General features: G+C 37.1%; 1 protein-coding gene across 1 annotated transcript in view; it reads right to left on the bottom strand.

The window, feature by feature from the left end:
* cpne7 (copine VII) overlaps positions 1–19,163 on the bottom strand; it is a 54,575-nt gene that overhangs the window by 17,089 nt on the left and 18,323 nt on the right. The window contains exons 5-11 of the mRNA XM_057335508.1: positions 18,562–18,636; positions 8,861–8,944; positions 8,689–8,778; positions 8,051–8,149; positions 7,770–7,856; positions 6,910–6,969; positions 5,141–5,274 (exon numbers count right to left, since the gene is read on the bottom strand). Coding sequence (XP_057191491.1) covers positions 5,141–5,274; positions 6,910–6,969; positions 7,770–7,856; positions 8,051–8,149; positions 8,689–8,778; positions 8,861–8,944; positions 18,562–18,636 — 629 coding nt within the window. The remainder of the gene's footprint in view (positions 1–5,140; positions 5,275–6,909; positions 6,970–7,769; positions 7,857–8,050; positions 8,150–8,688; positions 8,779–8,860; positions 8,945–18,561; positions 18,637–19,163) is intronic.

Below are 19,163 nucleotides of genomic sequence, written 5' to 3'. Positions count from 1 at the left end.
CATAAGCAGTCTGACAACATCATACAGTGATAGCTTTTAAAGTGATAGTTCACCTAAACATTCAAATGTTGGTAACCGAACAACAGCGGTACCCTTTGATGCCCATACAGTACACTGTAAAACTTTGCTGTAATTTCGCAGCAGGTTTGCCAGTAACTTACTGTAGATTTAATTTACAATTCTGTTTTAAGCATAAACTTACCTAGTTTACGTATTTTTACTTTCATATAACAAGACTAAATATCTTAGGTCACTTTTCTTGTTATGTAAATGTATTTTTACTAGAAAACAAGACAAAAATGCTTAGGAAAAATGTCTTTTTTTATCTCAAAAGTCAACGTATTTTAATTTTGATTAAAGTAATCGAAAACGGTACTAATAGGAAAGTAGTATTAAGCAGTGATTAAATCTACAGTAAGTTACTGGCAAACCTGCTGCAAAACTACAGCAAAGTTTAACAGTGTAGAAGTCAATGGATACCACCATTGTTTGGTTATCAACATTCTTCAAAATATCTTCTTTTGTGTTCTGCAAAAGAAAGTAAGTCATATAGCTTTGAAATGACAAGAGGGTGAGTAAATGATGACTGCATTGTCATTTTTTTGGTGAGCTATCCCTTTAAGAATATTCCTTCAAGTTAGTTAATAAAGCACAATTTAATTTCCATAATTGCATCATAGCTAATGTAAACAAGAGCTGTTTACCAAAGTGAATATAGGAAAGATTACTACGGTCCAGACAACAAGAGCCATCAGTCTATATCTTCTATAACCTCATGTTATTTAACTCTACATTCTTAATATCACTACACATATGTTTCGCTGTTTACACCCCTAATAACATTCACTCTATGGCCCTTACCCCATACTGCCACATACCAATATTCCCAATAAGTGGTCTGATGTGCTGAATCCATCAGCATGATTTATGTGCATGATACAGTGATGCCCAACATGCTAAACATTCGCACATCCATGATCGAGAGGCAAGCTGTTCCGACAACTGTGACTTCTTCCCACAGTGCCAACTGCTATGCAAATGAGTAAAAAATAATGCCTTCTCAGCTTCCCAAAACCCTGCAGCTTACTCATACCCCTCGGTGAAATTAGGTCACGAGGGTTGCATTCATATTCTTCAGTGATCTTCCATTCCCTGAAGAAATGTTGTCTAAATAAACACCCAGAATTGTTATTGCTTGTGCATCCTTAGTCTATTGACTGTCAAACTGAATTTAAATGTTTTGACAAAATGAAAGGATTTTTAAACAATCACATAAAACACACATCGTAATTGGAAACTAATCAAATTGCTAAACTTCCAGGCACTTCATGTCATCTATTGAAGAACATCCATCACCACAGCCACAAAATGGCTCTGAACTCTCAACAATTATGAAAACAAGAGCTTTTCATGTTGGTTAAGAGAAAGTGGCCTTTTAACTTTCCTCAGGGAAGGCTTTCAGGGCTCCTCCGGGGGCATCACATCAGAAAATCTCCAGCGTGGTCCTGATGGAGGCAACCAGGCCCCCAACACCGCCCAGAGTCTCATAGGAGAGGCAGAGACAAACTTCTGTAAAAGGACTAATCCTGCTTTTAATAAAAGCCTAAAGGATAGAGAGGCCGCACGCAGGGAGCTGTGGAGCACGAACAGTGAAATGAGTCATAACTCGGCTCGCCAAATTCACGTTTGGTCTGATTCCAGATTAAGAATAATTGCAAAAATATATGCACCAGAATGCAGTCTACCGTGTTAAGATTTGTATATTATATGAGTGTAAATGTAAGATGGTGATGCTGGATTTTGGTCACCATTAATGGCTTGTAGATATAACATTATTACAAATCCTTATTAGCAAGCATCTGAGCGGTGGACCTTGTTTCAGACTTTATCTGATCCAGCGTTATGAGCCGATGTGAAACATATGTTGGACGACAGCCATTTTGTAAATTCTCTTTCTCTCTCTGATATTTTTTCAGCTTGGTAAGAGGATGCATTAGGCGGGCAATATGAAATCAATATTCTCTTATTTTCACTACCATTATGAGAAAAAAATTGGGATGAATATCCCTTCAAGTAATGTGTATCTTTCAGCTCAAATATAGATATAAAGAGAAACAATTTCCACCAGCATCACATGAACTACAAATAATCTTCTTCCCTCACGTTAGGATAAAATAATGCATAATCTGAGCACATGCGATGATATATTTTATGATATACATGAATACTTCTTTGCATCATGCATTTTTACCATTTAGTTTTCTTTTTGTTATATGAGTGTCACATAAAATATGCTTCCAAACATATTTTTTACTCTGCAAATGCTGTGTTGTTTCAACTCTTGGTCTGGACAGATATGAAGAAACCAACTCAATCTTAACGCAATCTAACTATTTTACTATGTGGCTTATTTTGGCTAATTCGTATGAATCCATATGATCTCATTCGTACATTTTTGTAAGGTTTGCTTTTGCGCCAGTGACATTAGGTTTAGGGGCTGGGTCAGTGGTGGAGCTTCAGTATTGCTTTTTTCTCTATAATCGAATGTTTTTGTCTGATTCACAATGTACAAATTCATATGAATTAGCCACAATACGTTCAAATTCCTGTGATCTCACATTGTAAAAAAAAAATTCCGTAAAAAAAACAGATAAAGTACTGGCAGAAAATTACCAGTACATTTTCCTTTATTTTACAGACATTTCCGTTAATGCTAAAATGTAACTTAATGCATTGCAAAATGTAAAATACTGGTAAAACAACTGTAAAAAATGAATACGGAAAATTCCTTCATATTAATACAGTATATTGTTCCCTATTTTTACAGATTTTTTTTAGAGTGCAGGTTGAACAAACCCAGCTTAGAAAATCTTAAGTGTCTTTGTCCACAATCGACCAAATGGATTGAAACAAACATTTTTAGGGTGCTACTCAAATGTTTCTTAAGGTCTTTCTTAACTTTCACCTTGCCTTTTTCATTTATTTTTGCGACTTTTTCTAAAGAGTTTTACACAAATTATGTCTTCTTAAAATGACAAAAGTGACAATAAAAGGCATGCTTATCTAAAAAAATATAGATATGTTATGTATTTTTATTCAACATCATTTCCAATCAGCAGTAGTTGTGCAAAAAATCTGAAAAATATTATTTTATTGTGTCTGTGTGTCTGTGTAAAGGACACATAAAAAGCTAGCCGATAAATTAACCTCAGCAAGACAAATGTCTAAAATGCAATTTCCAGCATAGAATGAATGTTGAGTTCTAATGTAAAGTAAATGACATTTATTCCGAATGGTTCAGGGAAAACAATGACTCAATTTTCCGATGCATATCCACTGACTTGTTTAAAAAATATATAGTCAATAAGAGTTTTAGTCAAATGGGTTTTAAGGTTTACTTTTCTCAGTTTTGAAGTCCACATGGCTGAGAGAGGTGAAGGTTGACAAAACTTCCTCAGCCGTGTTAAATGCCAGCCATATCATTAACAACAGCATCTGCACTGACAAAACTGCACAGAAAATCCATAAACCTATCTATTCAGACAAAGCAGAATTTAATCATCTTAATTCTCTCGCCTGTAAGCCCCCCAGGAGAGCAAGCTGAATTCCACATTCATCTGATGGTAAAAAAACAAACAAACCCACATCATCCCACTGGCAATGGGGGCTCAGAAACGCACCCTTTGTGCCTGATCGGGGTTCCCACACAGCGTTGGCGTACAACCCAGGAGAACTTCAAGCATCCTCAGGCAAAAACCACAAAGGAACCTATATTCTAACAAGTGCTCACCATTTGATCATTACGCTCCGATGAACATCATTCTTTGTCTTAAGCATTCATTTGCGTCTTGATTTATTTGGTTTTGATTTGAAGTCCTCCCTTTGGAACAGATTTCAGATTTTCATTATAAATGTGGAAGGCAGTTATTAACTAGCTCCTCTAAGGCTAATCATAATAAAGCTAAAACAATTTAAGCACATATTGATTTAAAAATAATAATTCTCTCTTCCTCTCTGTATCTAGCTTGTGTGATGCAACTTGGCATTGCGATATTGTGGGTATTGCTGGCTCTTGTAACATGAATTGCCTGTGATGTTTCTCATTTGTAAGTATATCTGCAAATAAAAGTGTGTGCAAAATCATTGTAGTCATTGCAAGTCTAGCAGTATCATCAACATCTAACGAAACAGGAACAGAATCAACACAGAATCATGGAAGACGACTGTTTAAAATACAGACGTAAATGACCGTAACCACCAAAGACATTTGAATTAATGGTCAATTTCAGATGCTGATTGTTGTGTTCGTTTATATTATATTATAATCTACTTGTAATATTCCTGTTAAATTGTGCAGAATCAGACAACAGCATATTTTTTTACCATACAAATTTAAAAATTTTGTCAGCAGATCTGGGCAATTCATAATTCTTTCCATCGTCTTTCCCAATGTGAACTCTACAGTCTAATAAACCAAAGACACCAATGAGTCCAAGCAATGCCAGCGGATCATGCAGTGCCATTGGTTAATATGTACATCTTGAAGAAAGACAGTAAACTCAAGTCACTGGATCAGACAGACCCCGATACCTCATTCAAATTGCGAGATGAACCAACCAAATGGTTCACGCCAAATGCATAAATGTAACCAATAATGCCACAAAGTCAAGAACAGCAAGAACATTCAAGCTTACAGAAATGTTTCCCATAGTATTAAACCAACATCTTAGCTATCCGAGCTCTTCAACCAAATTACAAGTATTTCACTGGATTGTTATAATATTCAGTTTTAAGGGTCTTGTCTACTTTTGCCAGATTCTCCAAATAGCATTAACCAACATTTCATTTCCGTGTTCAATGCTCAAACTGATTTTTTGGCTATTGGTTAACATTTCCCTAGATGACATAAGCCAAAAGGAAGTTTGCAAAAAGATATGGTTTGGTGCAAACCAACAAGTTCACTTAATCACCAGTGAAACGTGACTTTTAATACACATCCCATTTCTTTATACATTAAACCTTACCTTAAAAACGTCAGACAAATTTCAAATGTTCTCATCTATCAGACAAAAAATACCAACAGAGCTCCAAATATATGCTCAAAAAGATCACCTCCTATAGCAAAAACACCAGCACCAACCTGTCATAGTCCTGGCAGATCTCGCCCACAGCTATCAAAGCTTTCAGATACTCATTTGGCTGATAGGGGTTGATGTAGTGTAGGGAACAGCTATTGCGAGGGTCTCCATTAGACGCTGTGAAGTCGATGGCAACCTAAAGAGATAATAGCGTTAAACACTGCAAAAACAAAATAAAAATGATGAAGCTCCATAAAAACAATGGTTACATCCAGTCCAATAATTTTAATATTCAAAGCTTAAAATGGGGCGGGTGTCAACGTTAAATTGTTAACTAAAATTGTTTCTGTTTAGCACATAAACCTAGTGTATTCAGGTATTCCCGGAATATATGAAAGAGTGCCAAGGGAATTCATCAAAAATAAAATAAAAAGATACAAATAAAATTGTTGTCCACAGAACAAAGTCTATACTGTATATGGGATTGAACTGACATGAGGTTGAGTAAACAATTATAGATTTGTATTTTGGGGTGAACTGCTTCTTTAAGACTGGAACAATAGTTGTCTCTTTTGTAGAAAATTAGAAAGGAAATGTGTGTCGACAATGAGCCTGAATGTTCAGGGGCTATCGAGGCTACACAAAACTTGACTAAAACACTTATGCAATCAAAATCCCATCTCTATAAATAATTCAAGTGAATAAAATGGACAATATGTAAATTTTCTCTGCTCAGAGGCATGCAGATTGGATGGTCATTGGTTAAGCAGATTTTAAAATCTATAATGACATAAATGGCCAGCATATGCTCTGTAATACAGCTAGACATTTTCATTTCATGTCGATCCGTTTGAACAAGCTGCACAAAAACATTCATTACAATTGATGATTTTAAGGCTTTTGCTAAACCTAAATAACTATCTTAAGATGAACAGGAACAAGAAAAATGCATACATTTGAATAATGAATATTCATCAGACTCAATAAACACAAAAGAAGATATTTTGAAGAATGTAGGAAAGCAAACAGTTCTGGGGCACTTTTGACTACCATTTTAATTTTTCCTATTATGGAAGTCAAGGGTGGACTAGAACAGTATGGTTACAAGCATTCTTCCAAATATCTTTCTTTGTGTTCATCAGAACAAAAAAAAATTAATACAGATTTGGAACAAATCGAGGGTAAGTAAATGATGACAGAATTGTTATTTTTGGGTAAACTATCACTGTAAAGGAATAGTTCACCATCATGTCATTCTAGACCTACTGTATATGGAAAATTGAAACATTAATGCTTAAAAATAGCACCACAAATGATGTGCTATATCTAATATGATTAATAAAAAGAATGCTCTGTCGCTAAAAGCCAGTCCTTATTTATTGTGATGTCAAAAGATATCCACGTGTATGCTTCAACATTTATCCTCTTGTGCCATATGGGTTTGGATAAACATTAGGTTAAATGGGTAGATTAAAAAAACATTAGGTAACAATGTTTCAACAGTCTTTAAAGGAGGAATTCATTTGTTCTATTGTTCGCAGGCATAAAACAATGCATTGCATTCTCATAACTCAAAGTGGCAGCTGGTCAATTAAATTAACTGATGCCGAACATTGTAAATGGGGTCTTAAATAAATAGCTACGATGTATTCTGATGAGGATGTATAATCTAAAATAGATTATATTCATTTATTATAAGGAGGCAGTTTTCAGTCGAGCGAGTCTGACGTTAATATCTACATGCTTGTGTGGAGAGCATGGACAGTGAATCTGTGAAGGTCTGGATCGCGTTGCGGTGCTAAATGTGGAGCACACTGCTGTTCGCTCTTACTGTGAAGTGTATTTGGCAGCCTCCCATGATGTAGTCCAGGAAGGAATAGACTCTGTGAAGCTGAAAGATAAAGCGAAGGGTAAATCTCAGAAACCTCGCCGCATTTATCTGATCCACCAGAGACAACCGTTTGTCTTTGATTTCTATCAAGATAACTAAAAAAAATACATGTTTGCAGGACCGGAATCCAACCCTGCTGAAAAGACTCACACTAACGTAAAAGTACACAAACAATATTATGGTATTCTTTGATGTGGGTACCTTATAATAAATACCATAGTGCATGAACATTCAGTATCAAGGTGAACTATGGTATCGTCATATGATATCACGATACCATGATGAAATTAGGAAGGAATTGCTGTCTTGGTCTTTTTAACAGGAAGCAATTAAAAAGAGACAAACATGGTCATGGAAGACTTAAACAGCCCTATCAACAACAGCACACAAACAAGACAAATGTATAAGCCTACATTAATACATTAGTCTGTGGGCTAATCTTGATGGTTACACCCACCCACAACAATGACATCACTATATTTTCCGTCACTGTGGGGAGGGGCGATCCCACTCTTTTTTCTATGATTTGATACCAAGTGTTATCAAGGCTAATACTCGGTTTCTATTAAATAATGTTTTTTTCTCTCAGTCATGACCTCTTCATACTGAGATGAAGTTCCATCCAATACAAATAGATTATATGCATTCATTCTCATTGTCAATAGAAATCAAATTATTTGTGCTAAAACAAAACGTGATATTTGTCATGATCAATCCAGTTCACACATCCTCAATATCAAAAGTATTAATGCCAGTGCTGTAAGATCTCTGTGAACGCACACAAACTGGCCGACTCGTACCTTGAGATCGCTGAGAATAACCAGCCCCGAGTTCTTGTAGTTCTTTTTCTTCAGCTTGTACTTTGGATTGATGCACTCCCACGTGACCTTCAGAAACACAGAAGAGACCACAATTGAAGGCCGTCACTGAAATTGAAAGAGGCACTGTGGCAAAGACACTTTTATCACACATGTACAGTAAAAGGGTTGTGACATTTCTTTAATGCATTCTGGTCCTTCTGTATGAAACAGTGATGGCTATATCAGATATCACTACAGGGTTTAAATGATCTCACACTCACCTTATTTCCTGAGGAAATCTTCTGCATTTCTTTGAAATTGGTGTAAAATTCGCCAATGAAGTCGTGCTTTCCTCTGGAGTCATAATCCCAGACTAAACACTGCAGATGACAGACAAAACAATTACAACAACTCATTTGTCGCTTCATTTTCCATTTTAATTTGGTTTTGTTTTTGGAAATTTCTCTGAAAGGAACAAAAATGGGTATTAATAGGAGTGTGACGATACACTTAACTTACGAGACGATACACGATATTGGTTTCACGAGAAATGACACAAGATAAGATTTAATCACTATTTTTACTAATCTTAAATCTAGGAGTATATATATGACTGGAAAAGCGGCAATATTCATTTATATTTAAATAAATACTACTTTTTTAGTAAATAAGTATAAAAATATTAAGTATAAAATGGCATTTCTTTCAGATCTTTAGCAAGATGCTTTTTTCCATAAAAGAGGCATCAGTGACCAGAAATTGTCCTTTTTGAGGAAAAACCATTTTCGTTGTAAAAAAAGATCATGCCATTCTACAAAACATCGTTTTTACTCAACAGAAAAATTAAGTCACACAGGTTTGGAATGACGTAAATGACAGAATTTTCATTTTTGAGTGAATTGTCCCTTTAATAATTTACCTTTAACTTCCTCTCATCGTCACAGCTACACAGAGAAATGAGAGACACTTTGAACGGCTCCCACACAGGGTTCAGATTGTTTTTAATCACCTGTAGATCAACAAAATCAATGTAAAGAGAAATAACCACTCGCAATAGAAAGATTATTATGCAATGAGACAGAACGACTTACTTCAGTTCTGTGTACAAGCTGTTCTGTTCCATCATCATTGATTCGGTAAATCTCTAGGAATGGATCTGACTTGCTGAAGAGATCCTGTCACAAGAGAGTTTCTTAAGTGTTCAAGCATACACAAGAGAAGAACATTCAATGCACGATTGCTTAAAGACATCATGAAATGGTTTTGATGAGCACTATTTGCTTCCCCGTTGATGTATTCTATTGAGCCACAACACTGAGCTTTTAAGGAGCTGGCAAAACCACCTTGTTTGCATGCTAGTCAGAATGGAAAAGGTACATTTTGTGTCCACAGAGCATTTATTGAGGTCTGTAAACTGTTAAGGTGCTTTTTGATGCTTGAGAGATATAGTCACCATGAACAGTCACTGTCTGGAAATAAATGTGTGTGATGATCAAATTTTGACTAGAAATGGGTAAACTGTTCCTGTAAATATACAGTAGTCACCAAAAGTAAAGTCCAACTTTGCACAAAGACATGCACAAAGCTTAAGGGACCCGTGTGTAATTTTTTGGAGGATATATTGACAGAAATGCAATATAATATACATAACCATATCTACAGAGGTGTAACGATCTTACACAATGAAGCGTTATGTTTTCATTACCAGTAGCGGTGTTAACCACTACGGCAAGCCATGCAAATGGATAGGGCCCTGCAAGCTTGGGGGCCCCCTAGTGGCCACAAGTGCTTAAATCATTTGATGATCGCTTTTGACGCTTTTTTATAAGAGGAATGTGAGTTCACCATAGTCTAGAAAACAAGCACTGAAATCTTGAGGGTTCTTTAATAAATGAATTGCTATAACATTTACTTGATTTGTGTTCATGCTATTTAGTTTAAATAATTATTGATAACTAAAATCATATTTCATTTTAAATGATCAAAATTTGCCCCACATTTTTTCGGGTAGCGGTGGCGCCCCTGGCACAGATACACAGTCATCGCACATATCGAATATTTGATTCCAAAACATTCTTATACCAAACTGTCAACAATTTTGTGTGCTGTTATGCGGTTCAAAGTAAAATAAATCCAGGTTATACACTCACCTAAAGGATTATTAGGAACACCTGTTCAATTTCTTATTAATGCAATTATCTAATCAACCAATCACATGGCAGTTGCTTCAATGCATTTAGGGGTGTGGTCCTGGTCAAGACAATCTCCTGAACTCCAAACTGAATGTCAGAATGGGAAAGAAAGGTGATTTAAGCAATTTTGAGCGTGGCATGGTTGTTGGTGCCAGACGGGCCGGTCTGAGTATTTCACAATCTGCTCAGTTACTGGGATTTTCACGCACAACCATTTCTAGGGTTTACAAAGAATGGTGTGAAAAGGGAAAAACATCCAGTATGCGGCAGTCCTGTGGGCGAAAATGCCTTGTTGATGCTAGAGGTCAGAGGAGAATGGGCCGACTGATTCAAGCTGATAGAAGAGCAACTTTGACTGAAATAACCACTCGTTACAACCGAGGTATGCAGCAAAGCATTTGTGAAGCCACAACACGCACAACCTTGAGGCAGATGGGCTACAACAGCAGAAGACCCCACCGGGTACCACTCATCTCCACTACAAATAGGAAAAAGAGGCTACAATTTGCACGAGCTCACCAAAATTGGACAGTTGAAGACTGGAAAAATGTTGCCTGGTCTGATGAGTCTCGATTTCTGTTGAGACATTCAAATGGTAGAGTCAGAATTTGGCGTAAACAGAATGAGAACATGGATCCATCATGCCTTGTTACCACTGTGCAGGCTGGTGGTGGTGGTGTAATGGTGTGGGGGATGTTTTCTTGGCACACTTTAGGCCCCTTAGTGCCAATTGGGCATCGTTTAAATGCCACGGCCTACCTGAGCATTGTTTCTGACCATGTCCATCCCTTTATGACCACCATGTACCCATCCTCTAATGGCTACTTCCAGCAGGATAATGCACCATGTCACAAAGCTCGAATCATTTCAAATTGGTTTCTTGAACATGACAATGAGTTCACTGTACTAGAATGGCCCCCACAGTCACCAGATCTCAACCCGATAGAACATCTTTGGGATGTGGTGGAACGGGAGCTTCGTGCCCTGGATGTGCATCCCACAAATCTCCATCAACTGCAAGATGCTATCCTATCAATATGGGCCAACATTTCTAAAGAATGCTTTCAGCACCTTGTTGAATCAATGCCACGTAGAATTAAGGCAGTTCTGAAGGCGAAAGGGGGTCAAACACCGTATTAGTATGGTGTTCCTAATAATCCTTTAGGTGAGTGTATATGTCTCACTAATTACATGTACTCAATATTACTGTTGTGCAATTCAAAGAAAAAAATGTTAGTATGCATGTGTGGGGGGCCCCGGGTCTTGACTTTGCTTAGGGCCCCCAAAATGATAAACACGCCCCTGAGAATGAGCTATTTCTGTCAATATACACCGCGGGTCCCATTACATGGAATTCGCCATGTTGTTTTTACAGTAGCCCTAAACAGACAAACTGCTCTACAGAGAGCATTTCGTAAATACGTTATCTCCTTCGGTAAAGAAGCGAAAACGTGACAACATGGTTGTCCTGTGTCAGCCTCTGTAGTGCTTCGAAAGGGAGGGGTGGAGTGAGCAGTTGGTTGCAATTTGCAACCTCACCGCTACACTGGACCTTTAATGAGTCAAGACCAAAAAAATGACTGGTGTTCAAAAACGAGGATGGACATATGAATAACTATCAATGTATTTTTAACGCATATGAGCTTTTAAATTTTCTTTTCATGCATTTTTCTGCAAATTATAACAAAACCCACATTCCCCGATATGCTATATTTCATTTATTTTTGTCAAATAAATACCTTTAGTGTTATTTAGTTAGTTTAGTGTTTTCTTCATTTTGTACCACCCAAGTCATATTTTGATGGTTTAATCAAATCCGAGGGGTCATTAAAAGCAAATATTGGGCAAATATGCCCTCTGGACATCACTTTTGTATAGCTACAAATGTAGCAATATATTCTTATAGTCTAAGGAGTAGCTAGGAATGACCTAAAAAAATTAATAATAATAATTAATATTTTATGGGTTTTGCATTCAAAAACTGTCAAGATGAAACACAGAACAGAATAATTAACAGCACAACAAATATCCCACGAAAAAACAATTTTACAATTATTTGTCAAGGGAAAAATGAACAAATTCTATCGTGACTTTATACAATGCGTGCCCATGTGTGAGCTTTGAATTGTGCTCATAGCTCTGGCAAATCAAATCAGGGATATTGTCTGAAACGATCATTCAACATAAGGTCTTTGAATTGCAGCTCCCTGGAGAAGCCACTGCGGACTTTGTTCATAAGTGTGTGCAGATGTGAGAGAAACGAGACAGGCACAGAAAGAGAGCAAGAGAAATGGGTAGTGCAAAGAATGAGCCATTTAATATCCCCATTTCTCGCTGCATTAGTGTGCGACATCTCCTCAGGGATGCTGAAAGAGGAGGTGCCCCCACTATCTGGTTGTCAAGGTAACATCTCCCCTTCGGTTTGAGTGAAGACTGATTTAGACAAGTGATTTGTCTGTTGTTTGCATTCATCATCAGACCTCTGACAACTGTCATTGTGTTTGCAAAGTTCAGCCTGGACCGACGCTTCGATGCAGTTCATTATTTCCTGACGAAATTCTTTAGGACTAAAGACTAAAATCTTTAATGGCATCAATTGTGCTTTTGCAGCTGGCTAATAGCTCTGAAAAAAGGTGAATTCAAAGCATTTCTTTTATGATATGATAAAAGAAAGGCGTGTGAAGTTACAGCACCAAATCAAGCATCAGCACTCTGAGAGAAATCTCCAGGCGAAGTCTTTGATAACCGTCACATCACCTAGAACATTCAACTTTTCAGCTTAAAATGCACTAGCTCTTTTTTATAAAATGAAATTCCATTCACATCAACGGCACAGAATGGGTCACGTGACAGAAGCGGACATTTAATTCGCCAATATGTCCACTCCATTCAACTCATATCGGTCTGCATTCGGAGAAGGCCAGTGTTATTTGAACAGACAGATTCAGTCCCAAGATAGCAGCACAGTCATTATTCTGCCTTGCATTTTAGCAGTCTCTATCAATCCTCTTGCTATGTTATCAGTGCCAGGACCGAGGACACTCTTGGCTTTGCGGACGGGTATGAAGAAGATATGTTAATAAGCTTATGTTAATGTACATCAACATGTTGTTTATGAAGCTATACATAAACAGTGAGAATTATAAACAGTGAAAATATGAAAAGCACAAACAGATCATTGTAACATAGACATGCAAACGCAGAAAGTCTTCATTGTCATTAGACATGTGCACGTAGTAAAATAAAAAAATGCATTCTGCAATATGAGGAACATAATACAATGCCTCCTTCTTAATAACAAACGTTTGCTTGATGAGAATATGATGATTAAAACCCAACTGAGGATTGTGTTTTATTGCTGTTTAGTAGAATTTGCCAGCATTAGGCTTTTAAAAATTGGGCTGGTTAATGTTCTGACAGACAAAGCTTGACAGTGGAACGGAAATAAATGAGTTTTGTAGGAGTGTAGCATCTGCGCCCATTAATATGCAACATGCAAAGAATTTGGTTTCATATATTCTACACAACAGAACTCAATAAGAGTTACCGTATTAGACGCGTTTATTAAACATGCGATCACCTACTGGATTAGTTAAAGTTCACCCAAAAATAAAAATTCTGTCATCATTTACTCACCCCAGAGTTGTTCAAAATCTGTTTACATTTCTTTGTTCTGATGAACCAAACAGTTCTTGGCCACCATTGACTACCATAGTAGGAAAAATTACAAAGGTTGTCAAATTGCCTTAGAACTGTTTGCTTTCCTATCACAGTCAAAGAAAAAGTGCCTCAAATATCCTGTTGTGTACTCAAAGAACCTTAAACTGTATTTTAAGTGCTCCAAAGCTCTTTTTCTCAATAAAAGGGTTATGGTGGAACCACACAGTAAAAAGAAAAAGTGCCTCAAATATCCTGTTGTGTACTCAAAGAATCTTAAACTGTATTTTAAGTGCTCCAAAGCTCTTTTTCTCAATAAAAGGGTTATGGTGGAACCATCTATAGTCTTTGTGGTTCTTCCAGGAACCTAGAAGATTCTTGAATAACCCATATTCAGTTGTGAAGTTCTGGAGTCACCTTTTCACTACACTGGGACCTCAAAGTGCTTTGAGGGTTATTGAAGGAACTCAAATTCTAAAAAATGGTTCTTGTAAGATCTGTAAACTTGTAAGTGGTTCCTGGAGAATCTCTCTTGTACAAGACAGTATCTAGAGGAACCCCACAAAAATTCTGCATGAAATAGGGATTTTTAGTGTCTGATCATTTCGATGTTTTATGAGAATAAGAATAGTCCAAAGTTTGGTTTTTGGCCCCTGCTAAGTGAACACACATTTTAAAATCATGCACATGATTAGAAAAGGCTAAATGTTATTTTGACAAATTTCAGCAAGCTTTTTGATTATTTTATATTTCTTACTATTTGTATTATATGATTAATTATATTAAGATATTATAAATAAACATTTTTATTCTATAAGTAGATCCTAAGCCACTGAAATCTTTTGAAAATGTAAACGTTGTTGTGCTTTCCATCCAAACAAACAGCAGCTGCTCTGTGTTTATTGTGCAGTCTCGCCCTCCACAGTACTGTGGCGCTGTTGGCCCAATGTCTCAGCGTCAAGGCATGTGCCATGTGGCGCTTTCGTTAGTATGTGTGTTTAACTTTTTCCAGCTCTGCGCAGACCGATCACCTTATGACAAAACGCATGCGGACTTAGAATAACATCTCTAAAGCATACAGAGCAGTCAGTTCACAAATAGCTCTCACTGTGCTTTGATGTCGCCGATCCGTCTGCGATCAAACATCAGTGGCACGAGTGTTCACCGGTGGTGTTCCGCTCGCGCGACAGGCGGGAATTCAAAATAACGGATCGCAAAAACCTCTCGACTGTCCCATTGGATGTAAGTAAAGTCAAAATATATAAATAACTTAAATATACTAACTATATACTATTTATATAAATGTATACCCTGTCTAATTGTATGGCCGCTTTTGGCTGTTTAAACCATTTATTTACACAGTGTAGGCAGCGCATGTTTTAGCCGAGATGCTAACGAATATAAGTTAATATAGCCTTGTGGGGCTAACGTTAAATGGGTAACGTTAATGTTAAATGACAAACAATGACTTTTAGCCACTTTTAGCTATTATGTTCACTTTTAGTGAATGTATAGCTGTTTTTTAACTTATTGATGTTTGTGTTGAATGGTTTTCCCACCCATGTTACATAAATTGTCTGTAATTAAATATTTTTATCATTCAGTTCTGTTTTTATCCTTTTAACTCAGAATTTTGAGTATTTTCCAGTTGAGCAGCAAAAAAATGTAAGTATTATATTTATTATGATATTTTCATTATTATGTTATTTGTTATATTTGCACATGTAATAATACTCATTGACAATGGAAAATCTGAATAAAGTGGATTATTACAGTTGTTGCTATAAATAGCCTATTGTACTCCTTAACCATAGACCAAAACAGTGACTTCCAGGCATTGTAATATTTTGTTTATTGTTACATTTGTAAACCAATTTGTGATGTGCTAAATGATTAAATTTAATGTTTTATGAGACGTTATCTAAATCCCTCTTTTTGGTCTCCATATGTCTTATTCGCAGGGGCAACCAAGGCCAACAGACCCAGCCCACCCTGATGCTCATCCTTGCACTGCCTGGGACACCTAAGGCCAACAGGCGCAGCTCCTGTTCTCTTTTTGCCATAAATGCATATCTACTTTAGCGATGCAAAATTGTGAAATGTACTATAGAAATAATTTTGACTTTGACTACATGGATCCTCACACCACCTAGTAATAGCAGGAAACCCATTTGGAGAGAACAGCATTGTTTTCTCTAGCTCGCAAGGATTTGCTATTTGGCAAATTACAAATTTACCATGGGTGTAGGCCTTGCTATGAGAGACTACTTTTTTGCTGGACTTTTTTACAATTGTACATTTGTACAAAGTACCTGAAATATTTCTGTACAGTATATTTAAAATTAAGGCAAATTATTTGGTTAGTTTTGTTAAGATAAAGACTTTTCATATATAACAATATCACCAACACAATATTAATTATACATGTGATTTCATGAATTTAGAATGGTAATGTTCAATATTGACCATTCTGTAAATATTTATTCAATGTAAATTGTTGTTGTTTATCAATAAACTGTTGTATTTGATTTAGTATTTCTGCTTATTAAAATATTGTGAATAGCAAATATAAACTGTGAAATGGTGCCTTGAAGCACACAAGATGGTTCCAGACCATTTTAATAAAAGGGATCCCCAAGAAGCCTTGAGGGTTCCTCAGAGAACCGCCCTTCATTAAGCGGTGCCTTGAGTTTCCCCTGAGGGTTCCGCCGGCGTGGCAATGTGAAGAACCCCAAATGGTTCCTCAAAGTACCTTTAATTTTTACAGTATACATTCTTCAAAATATATTATTTTGTGTTCAACAGAACAAAGAAATGTATAAAGCAATTGTCTCACTATGGTAGTCAATGGTGGCCAAGAACTGTTTGGAAAAAGGATTCCTCCAAATATCTTTCTCGGTGTTCATCAGAACAAATAAATGTATACTGATTTGGAACAAATTGAGGAGGAGTAAATGAAGACACAATTTTTATTTTTGGGTGAACTGTTTCTGAACTATATTCAACCAACCACAGGCATTTTCTTTTATTCTAAGAGGCAGAGGATTTAGTAGAAGATCATGCGACCCAAAATCTGTATCTAATCCTTAATGGTGACTGGGTTCATCATTGCTAGCCCCGGATAGAGGTATGAATCTGAATAATTTGGTTTAAGGCTTATTTTTTTTAGGTTTAAACTATTTCAAATTAAAATTATTCTATTAGATTCAGTTCACAATGCATATGGTGCAGCAATTTGGTTTGACAATTCAATTCAACTTTTAAAGGACTCTACTTGCCCTAAAGGGATTGTTCACTAATAAATCAAAAGATAAAAAAATCAAAGATGTTTTGAGAAGTGTCTCAGTGGTTTTGTGTCCATACAATGGAAGTCAATGGGGGGTTTGGTTAACAACGTTTTTGAAAAGAATTTCTTTTGTGTTCTGCAAAAGAAAAACAGTCATACAGGTTTGGAGTGACATGAGAGTATATCATGAAGGAATTTTTATTTTTAGGTGAACTATTCTTTTAATAAATAGTCATGTATTTTCTTTGTACAAAAGAAAAATGTTTTCTTCATTTTGCATTTGTTATGGTAAGTGTTCGAAAATTAAAGGTGTGCAATTTCGCCAACCAGAGCATCTACCTGAATCGACATAGCAATCATCCAATCAGATATCAGGGCTAGGGTAGTGTGTGGCTTTGAGATAAAATTAGGAGTCAGAGATCAACCCAGGGACTACAGTATGTGTGTTTAAAGGGAATGTTTTTCTGACACAAGATCCAGGAACACATCCCACTTGGCCGAATGGTTACGTGGGTGCTTTGGCTTACTGTATAAGCCTCTCCAATCAGAATCACAGCCTGTGCTCTCAGTCACGGTTCAGATGCCAAATGGCATTTCTTTTTCACTGTAAAAAGCAGAATAGACAATATATTGATTTTGCCACCTAATGTGGGGTTGTGAACAAGTCACGGATATCGATTTGTTGTTTCCTGCCATTACTTGAGATGTCTGAATTCAGGAACGTCAGATAAAAAAGGCAAGCGGAATACACAAAGAAAGCTGCGTTGTGCAGATAACCACCAAGTGCAACCGTAGCCCCAAGCTAAGCGGAAGAAAACAACGGCGTGAATATGCACGCATTGAAGAGTAGGAGAGCTAGATGAGATGAGTACCAAGAGTGGGCCGAGAGGTGCAGAGGCGTCTGTAAACTGTGCTGCAGCGTTGCAGGAAGCACAGACACCTGCAGAACTACAGGGCACGGAGAGAGCTGCGCCGTGGGCTGCGGTGAGTGGGAGAGGCTGTTTTCCCACAGAGAGCGAGCCAACCACCCTACGCTCCCCTCGGCCATTTTCAATGCCTTCAGCCTCTGGTAGCCCTTGCTATCCAGAGAGGTCCATTAGGAAACCTCAGCTGAATGAAAGAGCTTCAAACATTATGCGCCAGCCAAATAAGGAAAGAGGAATTCGTTGAGGGTGTAAAAGCCCCAATGGCTCCTAAATGAGCTGGAAAATCCACAACATTGAAGGAGAAACACCTAAGGGGCTGTGTCCACCGAGGCGTTTCTGCCTGCTTACGGCGTGTTTTTTTCAATTGTTTCCAACGGAAATGCTGCGTTTTTTGAAAACGGCAGCATCTGGCGTTCTTTTCCGCAGACTCAGTGCCGACGCTCAGCATTTTTTTTTCATGTCAACGTATCATAGTAACCAACGAAAGCGCCCGCAACCGGCGTTTTCAGCCGCGTAAAAGCACCTTGTTGGATCTGGAGCCTAAGCCTCTTGCCTAGTTGTGTTGAGAGGTTTCTTGGAAAATGCAATTTTCAAATTCAAATTCAACGACCCTTGCGAAAAATACATTTTACAAAGGAATTTTCTTTTGTTACATACATTAATGGCAAAAACAGTGGGTAAATGCATGGTGCACATCGATAAGACAAAAAAAGAAAAGCACAACCTCTTACCTTATCATCCAGCTTCTTGGCACAAAAGGAAAGTTCTACATAGCCGTTGTTTCCAGATATCTCTTCTGCATGAATCTTATGAAAAACAAAGAGAACCATCGTACTCTTAACATAAAATCATTCTGTCTTGATCAGACCTGATATCAAAAATACTCTAAAAGCTGGTTCACACTTCCCATATACATTTCCACATTCCAAAATCAGTCTTTTAAGTGTGGTTTATCAAGGTTATGCAGAGTTTAACAACAACGAAATCTTAAATACTGCCACAAATAAATGCTACAGAAAAATTCTCAAGTAAATCTCTGTTTACTGGTGACACAAAAGATTCTTCAAAGAAATGGCATAGAAGAACCATTGTTGGGTCCCCAAGGAAGCTTTTAGTCTAAGGTTCTTCAAAGAACCATTTCTTTCTTACCCTTTTACATTCAAAAGAAATGTTTTCCACTACAAAGAAACGTTGGAGGTTACATGGATGTTCTTTATGGAAGCCAAAAATGGTTCTTCTATGGAATCATTTAGCACCTTTATTTTTTAGAGTGTACATTCAAACCATTCGGTGTACATATAACACACAAGCTGATGGCAATTCGTACAATCCC

Source organism: Triplophysa rosa, linkage group LG1 (genome assembly GCF_024868665.1).
Source record: "Triplophysa rosa linkage group LG1, Trosa_1v2, whole genome shotgun sequence".
NCBI classification, from domain to species: domain Eukaryota; kingdom Metazoa; phylum Chordata; class Actinopteri; order Cypriniformes; family Nemacheilidae; genus Triplophysa; species Triplophysa rosa.
This window is presented reverse-complemented; position numbering and strand designations above follow the sequence as displayed.